At 44.1% G+C, this 17,226-nt stretch overlaps 1 protein-coding gene across 10 annotated transcripts in view; it reads left to right on the top strand.

Moving 5' to 3' along the window:
* Positions 1-2,648: 2,648 nt before the first annotated feature.
* Positions 2,649-17,226, top strand: part of SMOC2 (SPARC related modular calcium binding 2) — a 155,740-nt gene continuing 141,162 nt past the window's right edge. For 2 of the 10 annotated variants that reach the window (XM_068939127.1, XM_068939125.1), the window contains exon 1: positions 3,051-3,410. In XM_068939127.1, the coding sequence (XP_068795228.1) occupies positions 3,336-3,410 (75 nt within the window). In that variant the 5' untranslated portion in view covers positions 3,051-3,335. Of the gene's footprint in view, positions 2,819-3,028; positions 3,411-17,226 lie in introns of those variants that run through there. The other 8 variants (XM_068939118.1, XM_068939120.1, XM_068939124.1 and 5 more) reach the window with 7 other exon arrangements.

Raw genomic sequence — 17,226 nt, 5'->3', positions numbered from 1 at the left:
CTTGAGAAACAGTGAACTTGAAAAGCAGGCGAGAATGCAGGGCTTGTTTGGTAATTCTTTACAAGCAGGTGCCAGGAATCCGTAGCAGAAGAAGAATCTCCTTCTAAGAATTGCATTATCTTCTGCCAAACAATACCCTGATCCTGCAATGAGAAGCAGGCAGCTGAACCTTTACATATCCCAGCCAAATAGCATGGGTCTGCCTGGATCTAGTGGTCCATCCCTGTGGTTATAGTACTGCTTGAAGAGCATTTACTTTTTTTGAGCATTTACTTTACTTTCTTGATATTAAGAGCTGAATATTTCTTCCCTTCTAACAATTTGAATTTCCAATATCCTTATCGGAAAAATCCTGTCAAATTTAAAACAGAATGGTAAACTGTCTAAAGGGTTTTAAACAAGCCTAGACAATTCTACAGTAGCGATATAATTTCCTTTTACTTTCTCTGGCCTAATTACAAGCACCAAAGGAGAGCTCTCATGCTCTAGTAAATTCTACCAAGTATTTCCTGCAGAACATTATTGGATTCACTGCTGCTAAACTACATAGGATTGGTCCACAAGGCTCACTCATCTAAGCAACTTGAATTACTTTCTGCAACTTCCTAAGCACATATTTTTGGAAAGTCTAGGGGAAGAGGAGAAAATGTGGGTCTCATTATGAAAGAACAGATCTAGGACCTCAGAAAATTTGGGTACAACTCCTAGCTGTGCCACAGATCAAGCCTGGGCATAGTCATGGGGTAGATGAGGAGGTGTCTGGGTCAGAATTCACCCTCACACAAAACTCAGAGTGCGTCAGCCCCTGGGAGAGGGCTGCTCTCGAAATAAAACCACAGCTGACAAACTGTAGTGTCCTATGGCAAGTAATGTAAAACAAAAGCTTCCTTCAGCGGCATCTGTGTTAAGGGGACACTCAAAATCACTCTGCCATTCTGAATAGGCCCAGGAGTCCTGCTGGGAATGAGGACTGGGAAGATGGTTCTGAAGAGGTGAGATGGAGGCTGTATTGAGATGGCAGCTGGAAAGAAAAGCTTGATGAGGGGAGCACAGGACTAAGTATGTGTGTAGAGTAACCCTGGGTGCTGTGGAAGAGGTAGGACTTGGACAAGATCTTCTGGATGGGACATGAGCATGGATGGCTGGAGTCATGGTCACAAGAATATAAGCACTTTCTGGCTCTGACAGGGAAGTGAACATTCCCAAGTTTCCCCATGCCCAGATGTCAGAAAATGGCTGTGGAGCTCACACTGGCAAAATATCTTGCTCTGCCTACAGCAGCAAATGGCAGTCTGCTATTTCTATGTGAGACATTGTTAGTTTGAGACTGGTGGAGGTCTCTGTGGTGGATTGAAGGGTCCCAGCCTTGCTCTGACTTGGGTAATGCCATATGATAGCTTTCCTATCTTTTCTCTTCACCCTTTTAAAAGCCCAAGAGATATTATGAAAGCACACACCCACAAACATACATGCATATACTCTTTGTTGATTATCAAGTTGTTCAAAAACAAAATTTTGAAAAGCAGGCTCTACAAATTCTTCGTGCTCTGGGTGCCTGGTTGAGACCTGGAGGCCTCATCTGCACAAACTATGACTAGTCTATCGGCTGCATGCTCTGAATATTGCAGAATCTGGAAAAGCCACCAGTGGGTGTCCCAAGTTGGCACCTAAGTGTAGTGTCTATAATTTACTTTTCTGTATCTCAGTCTTGGTCTCTGTGTGGAAAGCGATTGGTCCAGAGTGCATGCTCCATCCCCAGTCCTGGTTGAGGCAGCGTGCGCCCACGGAAGTAAGGACAATGTCAATGCCGTGACATAATGTGAGGTCAGAAATGGACCCTCGAGGGAATCCATCACCTGTGTGCTGAGACTGCTCCACTTGGCAGCCTCCCTAATGCGCTTTCAGCTTTGTTCTTCTCTTGGGAATGAGCACACTCTAAGAATACCACAGACATTAATCGCTTCAGCCTCCTCCTTGGTAGCACCACTGAACCTTGGGGAACTCTGTGGGCTGTCAGAGAGCCGTGGGTCTCAGGGGAGCAGCGGGGAACTCCTCCATTGACAAAGATGCTGTAAAAGGGTTTTTTTTTCAGATCCTCTGGTGGTTCATAGTTAGGAGATAATAAAATTCCTTATTTGGTTCCCAAAACCATAAAGGAGAAAAATGCAAAACCGTCACCAGGGAGGTTTTACACGGCATTTAATTGCAGGCGCAGCGACAGCCCCACAGCAACCTGCATTTTCCTTGCCAAATCTGTGCCGCTTCCCCGCTGCAGGGAAAAGGCCTGGCAGCGATGCCTGACTGCTCCATACCATCCCACAAAACATTGCCGTCTCGGCCCTTACCCCCTTGCATTGCAGAGGTGCAAGCCGCAACGGAGCCTGCAGGCAGGGCGGCCAGCGGAGCGCCTCGAGGGGGAAGATGGGAGGTGCGAGTTGCACCGGGGGTCAGGGTGCACCAGGGGATCAGGGTGCACCAGGAGGGGATCAGGGTGCACCGGGTGGGGGGGGGGGGTCCAGGGTGCCTCTCACCCCCCGAACCAGGTGTTGCCTGCATTTGTACGTTGATTCAGGAGGAGGCGGGGGGGGGGGGGAGGATGAGCCGCCCGGGGGCGCAAGGCGGAGCGCCCCTCCGGAGAGCCTGGGGGAGGGATCCCCGGCGAGGACCTGCGGGTCTGGGAGGAGGAAGCGGAGGCCGGGCTGCGGCGCGGGGGAGGATAAGAGGAAAAGGGCCGGAGAGGCTCGGGCGAAGCCGCACTCCGACAGCGTCCCCAGCTGCCGCCGTGCCTGCCGCGGCCCCCCGCGGGCTGCTGAGACCGGCGGGTGGTGTGGGAGGGTCCTCCCTCCTCCTCCCCATCCTTTCCTCCCTCTTCCCCCGCGACGCGGAGACGCGGGCCGAGGGGAAAGAAAGCGACCCCCAGGGCTAGGCAGCAGCCGGCCCGAGGCGGAGGGAGGCGCGGCGCCCCGGGGGAGGCAGCGGGCGGCGAAGCTGCGCGGCGAGGTCCCGCGGAGCCCCCGGCGGAGCCTGCGCGGCGGGAGGGCCCCGGGGGCGGAGGGACTGGGGGGCATCGCCGAGCCCGGGCTGTGACTCTCCCGGAGCAAGAGAGGGACGAGGAGAAAGGAGGAAGCCGCCGGCTGTCTTCTGTATCCCCCCGTCCCCAAACTTCAGGGGGTGGAGAGGGGGAAAAAAAAAAAAAGTAAAATAAAACCCCAGGAACTCAGCTGGGACCTCCCAGCAGGAGCGACTGAAAAGGAGCCCGAGAAGGCGCTGGCGGGGGGAGAGTCCCCCTCCTCCGCGTCCAGGAGCCGCTCCGCGTCCGCCGCCGCCGCCGCAGGATGTGGGTGCCGCTGCTGCTGCTGCTCCCGGAGCTGCTCCCGGCCGTGCCAGCCCAGAAGCTCTCCGCCTTGACGGTAAGGCTGCCCCACCGCTCCCGTGCCCGTGCCCCTACCCGTGCCCGTGCTCCTGCAGCGCTGGGCGGCGGCGGGGCCGCGGCGCACCTGAGCGGCGGGCGCGGGCGGGCAGGTTGATGCGCTGCTCCCGCCGCCGCCCCGGCAGATTTTGGCCTCTTACTGCCTCGGGAAAGGGCTGCTATCTCGGGCCCCGGCCGGGGAGGCGGCGGGCGGAGCGCCCCGCGCTTGCTGCGCCGGGGGAAGGCTGCGGGCTGAGCCGCAGCTGCCTGCGCTTGTGCGTGCCCAGCAAAGCGGAGCGCAGTCGTGGTGCTACGGGTGACAAACAGCCGGCCCGTCTGCGTTTTTCCAGGGAAAGCGTGGTAATTAAGTGGAAGTTTACTGTGCGTCTCTGCAGGCTTCGGACCAATATTAATACCAGTATTGATGCTTTTGTTTTCCCGAAGAGGAATAATGCTGCACTGAGGTCTGCTTTTGGACGGTCTTTGGTTGACCGATTTTATTTTATTTTTAATTATAAAACGGCGTGAAGCAGCCCTCTTTGGCTATTCCAGACTCCATGATGCTAAACATGGAACTCTGTGTAGAGATGGGTGAGCCAATTCATTAGGCTTGCTAAATAAGCCATAACCACTTCTCTAGCCAAGACCTGAGGTTTGCATCTAATAGCTCAGTTCGGTCTTCTTGTAAAGCTTGCAGTGTTTGCAAAGCTATAATTAATGCAATCTGTAGAAATAAAAACATTTTCCTTAAATGTGTTTTTAAACAAGTGCTTGAGTAAACATAACGGGCAGCGAGTACCCCTTTCAAGCTGTTTTTAAGTGTTTTGGTGAGGGCCGTGCCCTTTGGAGGTTTATTATGCTAAAGTTACAGGCAGTTGCAAAGTGAAATAAACCCTATTTTCGTCCCAGTCTGTCAAAAAGCTTCTGTAGAATACTGAGAGTTTTGTAGAGCTGTTCCCTCTTTCCCTCTTCTTTCCCTCTTTCCCTCTTCTTTCCCTCTTTCCCTCTTCTTTCCCTCTTTCCCTCTTCTTTCCCTCTTTCCCTCTTCTTTCCCTCTTTCCCTCTTCTTTCCCTCTTTCCCTCTTCTTTCCCTCTTTCCCTCTTCTTTCCCTCTTTCCCTCTTCTTTCCCTCTTTCCCTCTTCTTTCCCTCTTTCCCTCTTCTTTCCCTCTTTCCCTCTTCTTTCCCTCTTTCCCTCTTCTTTCCCTCTTTCCCTCTTCTTTCCCTCTTTCCCTCTTCTTTCCCTCTTTCCCTCTTCTTTCCCTCTTTCCCTCTTCTTTCCCTCTTTCCCTCTTCTTTCCCTCTTTCCCTCTTCTTTCCCTCTTTCCCTCTTCTTTCCCTCTTTCCCTCTTCTTTCCCTCTTTCCCTCTTCTTTCCCTCTTTCCCTCTTCTTTCCCTCTTTCCCTCTTCTTTCCCTCTTTCCCTCTTCTTTCCCTCTTTCCCTCTTCTTTCCCTCTTTCCCTCTTCTTTCCCTCTTTCCCTCTTCTTTCCCTCTTCTTTCCCCCCCCCCTTTTTTTTTTGTTGAATAAGGGGGAGATAGGGACAGCTCAAGGAGAAATAGCGGTGGGGGATGGCTGAGCTGTTCATACCTGGAATTCTTCGGAAGAAGTTTTACCTTCTCATCCAGTTTTTTTAGAAATGATTTGTAGATTAGAAGCTGCTAATTGAAAACCTTAAAGTAATGAGTTCCTTCCAAGAATTTTATAGTGTGTGACATTTGCAGCTGCGAGACAGATGAAGTCAAGTGAATTTTGTCTTTTAAGAACCTTGCTTCAAGCACCCTCAGATTGTCAGGCAACGTATACTATTTTAGTTAACTAGTTAACGTTGCCATTTAATTCCGAGTTTGCTTTCACAATCATATTAGGGCAAATTTGAGCGAAGAGAGTTTACAAGAACCTACATGTCGTATTTTCATTCTTCAGAACATAAAAAAGGTCTAGATAATTAGCATGGGAGTAAATTAGAAATGCTACCAAGACTTAGTTTGCCTAAAAGTAAAACACAACTGATTGTTCTAGCATCTGTAATCTCAAATGAGTCCAATGCCTTTTAGTAGAGTGTATGTAAACTGCTGCTGAACATGTCTGTCATTCACTGAGTGCTTGCTACCTCACAGAAGCTAAAGGAAGAAAAATCTGGCTAAGGATACTTGGGCAACGTCTTTAGAAAAATGGCATAGACTCATGCAGTCATATTTGACTTTAGCATTAGCTGAGAGATCTCTAAGCCCCTCTGCTCCCTCTCTTTCCCACCCAAAATGAGTATCATTTATTTCTGGACCTTATAGTAATGTGCATTTTTATGAACCACAAGCAGAAAAGTCAGTCCTGTTGGCATCCCCACCCGATGCTACCAAAACAGTAATGGCATTGGAGATTTTAAGCTTTTGAAGTGAATTAAACTCAAACTTTTCAGACGGGGTAGCTAGCTGTGTTGCTAGGTGGCTGTAGGTAGTGAGCCTACGTTAGTTTTTCTACTGCCTGTGCTCTTCTTACAGAGATGGCTAGCACATACGAATTCTAGCCTACATTAGAAATGCTGCTTCCATAAAATGGGTAATGAATTCTCAGACACCCAGAGTAAGAGAACAGCATACACACACACACAGGCACACATACTTTTTACGTCTTCCCACAAGACTAAACTTTGAGTTCTGGTTGCATGAGACAGGTTTATTTCTACTATTTGTGTACTTCCCTATTTAAACACAAAAACAGCAGCAAATACCACAACTCTAAATCATTCTTTACTCCTGTAGTCATTCTGCTTGTAGCTCATAGGCTGTATAATCCCTTCCCACATGTACCTCTCTCAAATAAGCATGGATAGTATCTGCACAAATCATAAGGAAAAAACAAACCCAGGCTGCGTAGAAAGACCAAGGAAACGCATGTCTTTTTTCACTTGCTATGTGATGACAGAAACCCACACAATTCTTTTCTACATGCCAGATGAAGATTTTTCCCTTTATCTGTGGCTGCAAGAATAATAAAGACAGACTGATATTTTCAAAAATAACCAGAGGCCACGGGGAGAGAACATGCTGCCCTGTGGACCTAAGGTTTGTGAAAACTGGAGGATGAATACAGGGAAGAGTGTGCACGGAACGTGCTGGTATCACATCATCATGGGACGTGGAATGTGCACCTCGCCAGGTGGTGGCTATAACAAGGACACAGTCTCCTTAACAACAGTGATAAATCTGCCAAAAAATGAACCTTAGCAACCCGCTGATAGTTAAATTAAAGTTCCCTCTAGTAAGAGCAACTTTGAAGTTAAGGTTCCTGGCATCAGTGTCATTTTTAAAAGATGATTACATGGATCAGAGTTTTTTTTCCTCACTCATATTTTGAGCAGGCTGGGGTTCTAAACTGCAAAGTGGATGGTGGCTGCTACTGATGGTGGTGAGGGGGGTGTCTTTGTGTTTTGATCTGGCTGAAGAGACTTCTGGGCTGTTTTAACTTGATGTCCGTGTTAGCTGCTGAGACAGACAAGACTTTCAGTTGTTTACAGAGCCAGATCCCTTTTAATTACAAATAATAGTTTTGCATTGGATTTCCCTTGGGCATAAAGACACATAGCAACTGCCCATGTATTTAGCTTAGGTATGTGATTTTCTGATGTGGGAAGCTTTGCAATAGCCCAATAGCAAAAGGCTACAGAATTTTCACACAAAAGACAGCTACAGTAAATTCCCAATTGCCTAACAGTCATTTGTGATTCCAGGACTGAGTTCTAGCAGGTCTGCAGGATCTGAGGAGTATATGGCTTCCTACAACCTTCAATATACCTGTCAGACCAATTTCTAGCAGACTGATGCATCAGAGCACTCCTCAGGTAGTTGAGATGCATCAAGTAGTCTAGAGTCCGGGCCTTTGGTCATCATGGCTGCATTTAAATGAGTGGTGAATGAGCATTTGTAGCATGTGTCTCTCTATCCAAACTATGGACCCAGCCAGAAGATGCTTAGGTCACCATCTGTGTGCCGGGGTGGAGGAGGAACATGGGGGTGGCCTGATGCCCATGTGAATATTAATTTATTGGGAAGCCAGAATATGTACCAGGGAGGGCCTATGAATTTAGAAGTTTTTCAGGGTTCACTGGGTTAGACACAGCCCAAACCTACTTTGCATTTGGAGCAATCTCAGCCTCTTGTGGTCAAAAGATCCTCTTTGTTACAGTTGATCCTGGATCCTTGTCTCCTGAGTAGAAACATATTACGATAATAGACAAAGTGAGGGGAAACATCCTATTCCAAATCGGAATTACTACCTGAGCCACAGAGCTGGATGGGGGAGGAGAAGATTATGTAGTATTATTTTGAATGCTATTTCAAATAAACAAACATTGGCAAGAGAACAATGGCTTTCATTTGGGGAAAAGAACTTGAGAGCTGTCTCTTAAGAACAGGAGAGATCTGGAGTGGCTGTAGCCCAGTTTGGCTGCTCCTGGTTTTCCCTCACCGTATGTCAAATATTCGTGTAAAGCATTCTTACTTTATACAAAATATCTCAGCTAACCTTGCCCTCTAACCTTGTTTATGGAAAGGCAGGTAAAAGTGTGCAGTGCTTGTAATGCATTGTTGGAACATTTTGGGGATGTTATATTTTTATTCTATACACACGCATTCTTTCTGGCTGTATGAAGTAGATGAGAGAGCTGATCCTTATTGACATACTGTAATAGGGGCACAGCTATATCTTGAAGATCTAGGTAATTTTTTTTTTTGAAACACAGTGTTTTAAAGGGAACTCATTCTCTTCCTAAAATACATAAGTTTTAAGATGGCTGCACTTATTGCCACACTTACTTTGGTATTGTTTATGCCGTATTTTTGGAACCCTCAACTTAGTTTTTATCTCAGTTGCAGTATTGTGGGTGCGCATGTGTTTGTACAAACAATAGGACACAAGTTTTTTTTATTTTGTAATCTTGATGACTTATAACATACCACAGCTATTTAATTTTATGCTTTCAAAGCCTTGTGGAACCATGTGTCCTTCTCAATATAATGTTGCTCTTATATCTTGCAAGGGAAGAAAGTTTGCTTGAAATTGCTTCTGAAAAGGAGCACCTCTGCCTGTTAAAAGTTCCTTTCATCAGAGGCTGAATATTTCAGGGAACAATTGTTTTTTCTCCCTTGGCACGTGCTTTGTCAGTATTCAATAGCATTTAATGCCCTGGATAGCTTCCATAACACTCGCCAGTATAAGATGGGCCACTGAGGTAGTTCAGTAGAGGGAAACAAAACACAATCAAAGCTTTCCAAGTTAAGGATCCATTTGAATGGCGCCTACAAACCCAAACATTTGGAAAAGTTACTCCAATTATGACTCAAAAGCCAAGATCATAAATAAAACTGTAAGTGGCTCCAGATCCTAACAGCATTGTTACTGCAAATGGGCATTGGTACAACCAAGGGTGCATCAGCTCTGAAAATAAAACACTTTCAACAACGCTTCTTTACACTAAACTCCCAAGACACTTCTCATTAAAGAAACAAAAGCAAAACCTGTGAGGGTTATTATTGAAAGAGTCAGCAGAACTTTTGTTCAGGAGCTAAAAGTAATATTTCTTCACGCAGCAAACATAAACTGTACCTTATAATGTGAAATACATAATGGATATGGCAAGTTGATTGCACACCCATAAGATTTTGGAACTAGAAGCAAAGAGTGGAAGTGAGCATGGGTGGGGGAGGGAAGAGCAGGACAGAGGAAACAAAAAGAAGAAGGTCACACAGAGGACCTTTTGGACAATTTTGATGCGTTCGTTCTTTCCGTGTTGCCCACTGAATACCTCGAAGAACAGCCTTGTGTATTCCTTGACAGTTGGCAAACCTCAGGGTTTGGTTCATTTTGAGAAGCATCCAGAAGTTTAGCTGCTATTCAAAACCTATATGAACCATGTTGGTTTGGAAATCAGGCTAGGAATCTTTTCAAGATCTGTCTCACTCAGGGCTTTGCTAGTGTTTCCATTTCTTCGGCCAAACCAGAATTACCACAGACACAGCCATTTGCACGGTATTTTGGTACTTCCATTTCCTGTCATGCCTGAGACCAGGAAGTGCAGAGGCGCCTGAAAATTAAAAACTGAATAACCTAGAGTTGAGATCAAAAACCTATTTTTGAAGGGCAAATGAAGGCCTGAGTTTGGGTCAGCAATGGCAATTTTTATCTGAACCAGTTCATATGTTCTTGAGGAAGCTGGATAGTGAATGGAGGTTACACTTTGTGAAGGACTGAGAGATTTTAAAATCTTCTTTTGTTTTCTTTAGGATCAAAATCCAAATGTTTCTTGATTTCCTACAAAGGAAATACTTTGGGTTGACTCGATATTATGTGTTGAAGCAGATTTTTAGAAAGTTCAGATAAAATACTGAAAATGAAGGTTATTTCATAGTGAAAAGCTGGAATGCTTTCTTCAGAAAGAATGCTGAAATAGTTCTTGCCTATATGAATACTCCCCTCCTCCTCGTCTTCCCCTCCTCTATCTCCTACAGCAAAATTCTGATGATGCCAGTCATCTTGATGTCAGTGGCCCCGTGTATTCTCACAGGATATGTTTCTACTGACATTTCTCTGACCAATTCTAATTCTTAATTGATGATACTCACTGCCTTCGTTTTTATCTACAGTGGTAGATAAAACACTTTCCAGGGTAATGCTGGCAGTGAGCCTGACAGAGAGGAAATGCATCAGGAAAAAACTTAGCATTTACAGCATGCTGATGTTACACAGCATAATTTTTACCAAAGAAAAAGGAAAGATAACTTAAGATGTAGCAAAAATTTGGCCATTAACAATACTTGGCAATTTTCTTGAGGAAAAGAGAGTTGATTAAGCAGAGAGGAGATAGTATAGCATAAATGTGGGCTGTTTTTTCCTGCACTTCTCCCATTTCTGTCTACTCATCTTAGATGCATAGGGAATAGGTCCGAATAACTGCCATCGGTGTAATCCAACGGTATACGCTGGATACAAACGTATAAACTGTTTGCTTAGGAGGAGCTAAAAGCTGCCCCAAAGTGAATGGGCCGCTTAGGTATTTTGGACGGCGTGATAACACTTGGTATTGGACAGTTTCTTAATAGGACTTAACCAAATTAACAAAGAGCTTCAGAGAAGAAGACATGGTATCATATCTTATCATGGAACCAGTGAAGTAAACTTGTGCAGAGTCAGCCTCTAAAACTGAAGTTTTACTCAGTCCTTGCCTCGATGAGTTAGTAACTGCTCTTCCGTGATTTTTTTCCCCTTTCTACTTTATTAGCCTTTAAAAATGATCAGTAAGTATTTCATCAGCTGCTGAAAATCCAGGCTAATAGAGAATACATCCTAGAATTCTTGACAGGACAGAAAGAGAAAACATTTCCTGAAGGTGATCCAGTCCAACTCTTTCCCTGGCTTTCTCAGTGTGTCACTAGAAAACTTGCTCAAGAATGTTTACCTCATATGTATCCAAAATCTTAACTATTTTTCTTCATTTACTTTAGGCTGCTTTTTCCATCATCTTATGAGACAGTGAGTAAACACGTTTTCTTCATGTGTGCTACCTTAAATTTGTTCTGAGGATGTAATAGTATGCTTTTCTGTCTTTAGGTGTTCATTTTAAATCTCTTTACAAATTAGCTGTCATACATGTGCTATAAATCTTCAGCTGTCTGTCCTAGAGCACCTAAAGAGTACTTAAATGAAAACAAAGAAAAATTCCATTGGTCTGGAAGGCTTGCTCTTTATTTATGCCATGACTGCCTGCTGTATTTTACAGATTGTTAGGGTACAGTTGCTGCCATATAGAGCTCACAGTCTTTTGGTCAGGCTGGATTTCTAATACTTTTATCAATATGCTTGACCTTTGTTCAGGATTTAAGCAAGATATTATCAGTGAATAAGCAGCTTAAATGATCAGGAGAGGTCTGTACATTTTAACATGAAAGTAATGGCACCTAAAGGACCATTTTAATAGATAATGATAATCAGGATAGACTCACCATGATTTGTCTAGTAAGTTGGAGTACAGAGAAAACTTGCAGGTTGCAAGCATGTGTGGATGTCGGGGGGGAAGGCAAAGACTCATTAAGTTTCATTATCTTTCTCCTATTATTATCTGGAGTAAAGGGGAGGAGTGGGGGAGTTTAGTCTGAGTAAAGGAGTCTGCCTTTGAGTCTCGTTACCACTTTGAAGGAGGAGGAGGAGTGAGGGTGACATTCTGGTGGATATACAAACCATTTGACCATAATTTAACCATAAATACATTGACTTCATGAACAGAAATGCTCTTAAACCAGTGCATGTATTTGAAAGTATCAGAGAGCAGAAAGTGTATTGTGAACTGCCTTGGGTCTAGATCATATAGTCTAGAGTACCAATTCCCCCAAATTTTTCTTTGCTAGGTGCTGCTGTCTGCAATAGTGGTGGGTATTGCCATTGGCAGAGGCAACTCTCATCTGTGGGTCAAGTCTGTAGCGCTTTGAAATGGCTTGACTACTATTAACGATAGAGGTTAAGGTCTGAGACTGCTATTTGGAGAATACAGGGTGGAAATGTGGAGCTGGCATTATAGTAGAGAGGCAGTGACACTGGAATGAGGGAATCTGTTCTAGATGAGGCTGTTTCTGTGTGTGTCATGTTGACTGCACAATGCTTGCCTTGCTCTGGGTTTTCTATATGCAATCAAGCACAGTGTATTCCCATTTGGAGGTGGGAGGTGAATCTAATACTTTTAAAAGAAGGAGAGTTACCATCAAAGGCAAGCATCGTAAGGACAGAATAAATATAGCTCCCACAGTGGCTCTGGCTCAGTTGCCCCAGTCAATGTGTTTGTCTTCATGCCTATCTGCTTAGGTGAAGAATTAATGCATTAAATCAAACAGTGTTTTAATCAGTTCTAATTCACTTTAGCATCTCTAGTAAAGCCACTTACTCCAGCCAGAGGGATGCCAGTGAAGCTGGCCTAGGCTTTGCAAGGGTTGTCAAGCACTTACTGCGTGACATCTTTTTCAGCCAATGGTGCTGTTAAGTTCTGCTCAAGGCCACAGAGTAGCTATCATGTAGACTGATGTGCCTGTTAGAGTAAATGGTCACTGTGGCAGATGTTGCTTTTTAAAGTCACAACTTCTATTGAATAAATGAAATCAACTAAGTGAAGCTTGGTCTAAGAGCACTAGGGGATAGCACACATTCTAAAGACATCTATATCCCCAAAGAAGGTACAGATGTGAAAAAAAAAACCCACCAATAAAGAAACTAAAGACTAACTTGAACATATGTGTATTTATTTAGTGAATTATCTCCAGTCTGTTAAATGGCTTACTTTTTGGGGGTAGCCATCAAAGACTTCAGAGACTTAAGATTAAAAAGCAGAGAGAGGGTCTGTACACATCCTTCTCCATTTCTTTTCCTGTCTGTTCCTGCCTGGTTCCAGCCAGCTCAGTGGCATTACCGACCCAGCATTGCAAGGCCTGGGATGGCACTTACCTACTTCTCCTACTACACTTCAGGAATCCACCACCGGAGGGAGTGCAAGAATAGCACGGTTTGCTTTGTCCCCTCTGTGAAAGACTGAAAGCAATAAAATACTTTCTCCAACCACCTGTATAAGACTGGAGGTTGGGGGATGTGACACGTGGGGACCCACACTTCTCAGCACTTGCCACTCAGTTGCTCATCAGTTAGGCCTTCAAAATGAGAAAAAAATTCAACAGAAAAATCTTAAATTGTAGAATTCATTTCTGTAAAAACAAAGTATTCTGTGTCTTTAGTGATATAGTTTGCCTTGACATTAATCATGAGTGCTGGTAACTGAGCTCAGAGCTGGCTGGTGTGGAAAAGAGGGGAAAGATGGCTTAACATAAAAGTTGCTCTTAAATGTGGGACAGTAGGATATGTTCAGCCTGCTAAGAACTGACACACAGCCAGTTCATTTTATTGCATATATCTATCTATAGGATCTCTTTTTGCATCATTTAGCTACAGGACTTCTGCTGAGCAAGATAAAACGAAGTGGACAACTTATTTTCTGTATTACATTTAATGGGATTATGTTTCAAACTGCATTCTCCTAGGAAGGCAGTTTTCAAGCATGTCAAATTTTTGATGGATTTCAGCCTGAGTGGATTTAGTTGCAAATCTGAACTTTGTACAGGAGGTTTTATCTTTCCATCATGTTTCCTCCTTGAGAGGCTCCATAAATTACATTTCTGAAAGAAAGGGAAAGATTTTCTGAAAGGAGTGTTCATTTGGTAAATTGCTCTTCTGCTTAAGTTTCCCTTTTCCAGGTGCTGAATAACTCCCAAAGCAAAAGTTCTGTCATTGCTTGGCAACAGACTTTCGTTAGTTTGTAATAAAATTACAAGGCAATATTCATGCATTGATAATTGATTTCCTTCTGAGGGGAAAAAGGCAAAATGCAGACAGCTCAAATCCCTATTTGTCTGTATCTAGTGTGGTCACTCTCTGCAATACAAGATGGGTGTATAGTGCTGCCCTTCAGAAGTGTCAGTGATTTACATTTGCTAGTCACAACACCGTGTGAGGTACATGGCAATGAGAGAATATTACTAGGGTGTTTCCTACTGGATGGCAAAGCCAGATCTGAAACCAAGATGAAACGGTTTGAATATTGCTGATGGATATTGCTTTATGTGTCCAGGTGGCTGGTGACAAACCCACAGAAGCAGAGCAGACCTAGCACTGCTGGTTTTGTAGAGCAAATAGTGCAATAATCACAGATTCACGATACATGCGGCATCAGGGTAAAACCAAAGAAAAGAGCTAGCAGGGACCCTGCTGGTTTGAAAAAGCCCAGAAAAGCTCAAAACTGAAATCCTTTGTGACTCTTGGTTTTGACTGGGCTGTCTCTGGCTGGTGCAGATTTTACTCCAGCCTTCTCCTTCCCCATATACTTGACCTTGCTTCCTTAGTACATCTCCTTCCCCAGTGTCAGCATGGCTTATCTAATTATATGGACTGTAAGCTTTTCAGGTCTGTGCAGCACTTAGGGCAGAAGAGCCTCATTCTTGGCTGGCCCTCTTGGTCTACCATAATCAGCAAGTTCAATAATAAATAGGTGTAATAAATAAGCATAAAACTCAAATGATACCTTCTACAGATAGGGTTGAATATAACTAGTGAAGGACCTACAAATAATGGAGTTAATCTGGTAGAAGAAGCCACAATCCAGTTCTTTACATCCTCTGCTTAGTATTCGAGATGACTACGTTGTATTGATTTTCCTGGTTTGTCTGAACCATGTCTAGGTATTCTAAAGTACTGAAGTAATTATTCAGCACTGCAGGAAGAGATGAGCAAAGGGTCTGTTCCCTGGTTTTGTCATGCTGCCGGCCAAAGGGGATCTGCATAGTGCAGAGGGCCAAGTGTCATCTCCTTGGTATTTCCTGCCCTGTGAGAGCTTAGTGTTTCAACCTTATCATTGCCTAAAGCAGGGGTTCTCAAGCTGTGGTATGTGTTTCCTTTCATGGTACAAAACTCTTTTCTCCCTCAAGGAAAAAAGCCCCAAACCGATACAGCCCGGCCTTTCCTGTAAAGAATAAAGGGAATGTCTGGATGCCTCTTCCTATTTTTGCATGCAGCTCAGCATGGAGCTGGGAGCTTCTCTAACCACTGCCCCTTTGTACCTTTTCTTGAGGGAATGAAGGTGAGGCTGTATTCAGGATACTTCTTTTCAGTGGTTGCAGACCAAAGAGCTGAGAACTGCTCTTGCTGCCACCCTACCTGATGACTGTACTCTCTTTTTCTGTAGCAGCAATACCAAGCATCCTCTGCGGAAACGTGACCCAAAGGATCTCTTGCCAACCTCAAAGAGGTGTCAAGCATTATAAAGAAGCACAGTTCTTCTTCCTGTGGGGAGCCTGGGGCTCCAGAATGTTGTCCATCCTCTGCAATAAATTCCCAAGATTGCCATCTTTTCTCTAAGACTATCCATGTCAGTCTTAAACGTTTGCGTATGCAGGGGTGAACTGTATACATTCCTGGGCAATACTCTGCTTCTTTTTGCTTTCTAAAGGTGATAGGAAAACCTGCATAAAGTTCTAAAGATCCATTTGGGTAAATATCTAGAATTTCAGAAAATTTTTTGAAGTGTACCCAGTTTGGTCTGACCAATATGATGTGGAGCTGTTTATATGTTCTCTAAGAAAAGAGAGGATGCATAATAAGTGGTAGTTTCTATTTGACAAGATTTCTAAGTTTTTATGTTTTAACTGTGTTGGAGATATTTCAGGGCAGCTGTGTTTGGTAGCTGATAGATTTGTGGAGTTATCTGAAAAGTGAAAAGAACACCATCTTCCTTCAAATCCGAGCTTAGGTTCACTTCAGTAATTGCCTCAGGCAGTAGTTTGGTTGTATTCTCTTAACTCTCTTGACTATCATCCTAAACTATGAGAGACTAGATAAAGCCTTTCCTGACTGAATTGCTAAGTATGACAGGAGCAATCAAAAAGTTACAGTTTCTACTCCTTGACAGCAAAGTGTATCATTTATTTAAAGCGGCTATCCTGAATCTCCTCTTCACACCCGGGGGAGAGGAAACTCCAAAGTGAGATTCATTTTACAACTGTGTCAGGAAATCACATTTATTTAATGCAAGTAAAGAGCAACTAGATTTGTTCATAGAAATTATGTGGTTACAAAGAGAACTAATCACATGTAAAAGCTCATAATTTCCACCTGACAACAATTAAACTAGTGTCAGAGAGGCAATGCAATTCCCTCAGGGGAGCTTCATATAAACTAGGGAGTCAAACATGAGGAAGATGATTGTGCATGATGGATGGAAAAGCTTGAGAAAAATGACAAGTCTATCAAAGCTGAAGGAGGTCACAGTTCATATTCTACAGCTATTTTGTGGTATGCAGGATGTTTCTCAGGAAGAACCCTGCAGCTATCTGCTGTCAGCAATGGCAAAGCAGGTGTGCATGTGTGTCTGAGAGAGGCAGGAATAGGTGTTTTTTATTTTCCATAGCTGATCTTTCTTGTCTGAATAGAGGTCGACCCCTTTTAAAACTTTGTGATTTTTTTTTTAACGTGTCTTTCTTTGTTAGAAGGCTACGGTGTGGTGGAGTGCCATTTAGAAGATGCTAACAAAGTACAGTAGGAACTAATTACTTAATTTCTTATTGGTTCTTTGTAATTGTAAAATGGCCTGAGGGCTTCGTATGTCATATATACGCATTCTGTGTCCTGCTCTTATACCAAGCGTTGTTTAAAAAAAAGTGGTGGGATGTGTGCCAGGCCTCTACAAAGCACCTCAACAGGTGGTGAGGGGTAGATGAGGAGAAGTGAGACAGTTTGCCCTGGTTTCCTGTTTTGGGGGACCAGAAAAGACTCTGAATTTACCATGTTGCAGTACTTCCTAATAAGCAGGGGGTTACAGTCTCAGCTTCTGTCTTAGCCCTCTGGAATGAGGCCGTTTGTGTCAAAGCAGCAGTGTCTGAGATAGACACTCAACAGAAGTTAGTTTGGCGCTCTTTGATCATGTCATACGTGTCATGGATAGAGCAGCTGCAGATGCAGCCATACATGAGTGTCAGAGGGTTTGTATGCTGACAATACAAAGATTCCAAAATGTTTAGTGATCACAGCAGAACTTCTCCACTAGATCCTTCTGAGTCCAGTGGGAGTTTGAGTTGGGCAAAGTTGGACATGCTGTCCTCCTGACTCCGAAATAAAGAAAACAACTTGCTCTCCGGAAATGAATGAGGGAGAAGAAACTTGACAATGGGTGTCCCATACAAGGGCAGGAATGTGCAGAGGAACTTGGAGATGACAGGAGTACCTGAAACTGATACTGTCA

Source organism: Struthio camelus, chromosome 3 (assembly GCF_040807025.1).
Source record: "Struthio camelus isolate bStrCam1 chromosome 3, bStrCam1.hap1, whole genome shotgun sequence".
NCBI lineage: Eukaryota > Metazoa > Chordata > Aves > Struthioniformes > Struthionidae > Struthio > Struthio camelus.
The sequence above is the reverse complement of the archived record's forward strand: the minus strand, read 5'-3'. Positions and strand labels throughout refer to the sequence as shown.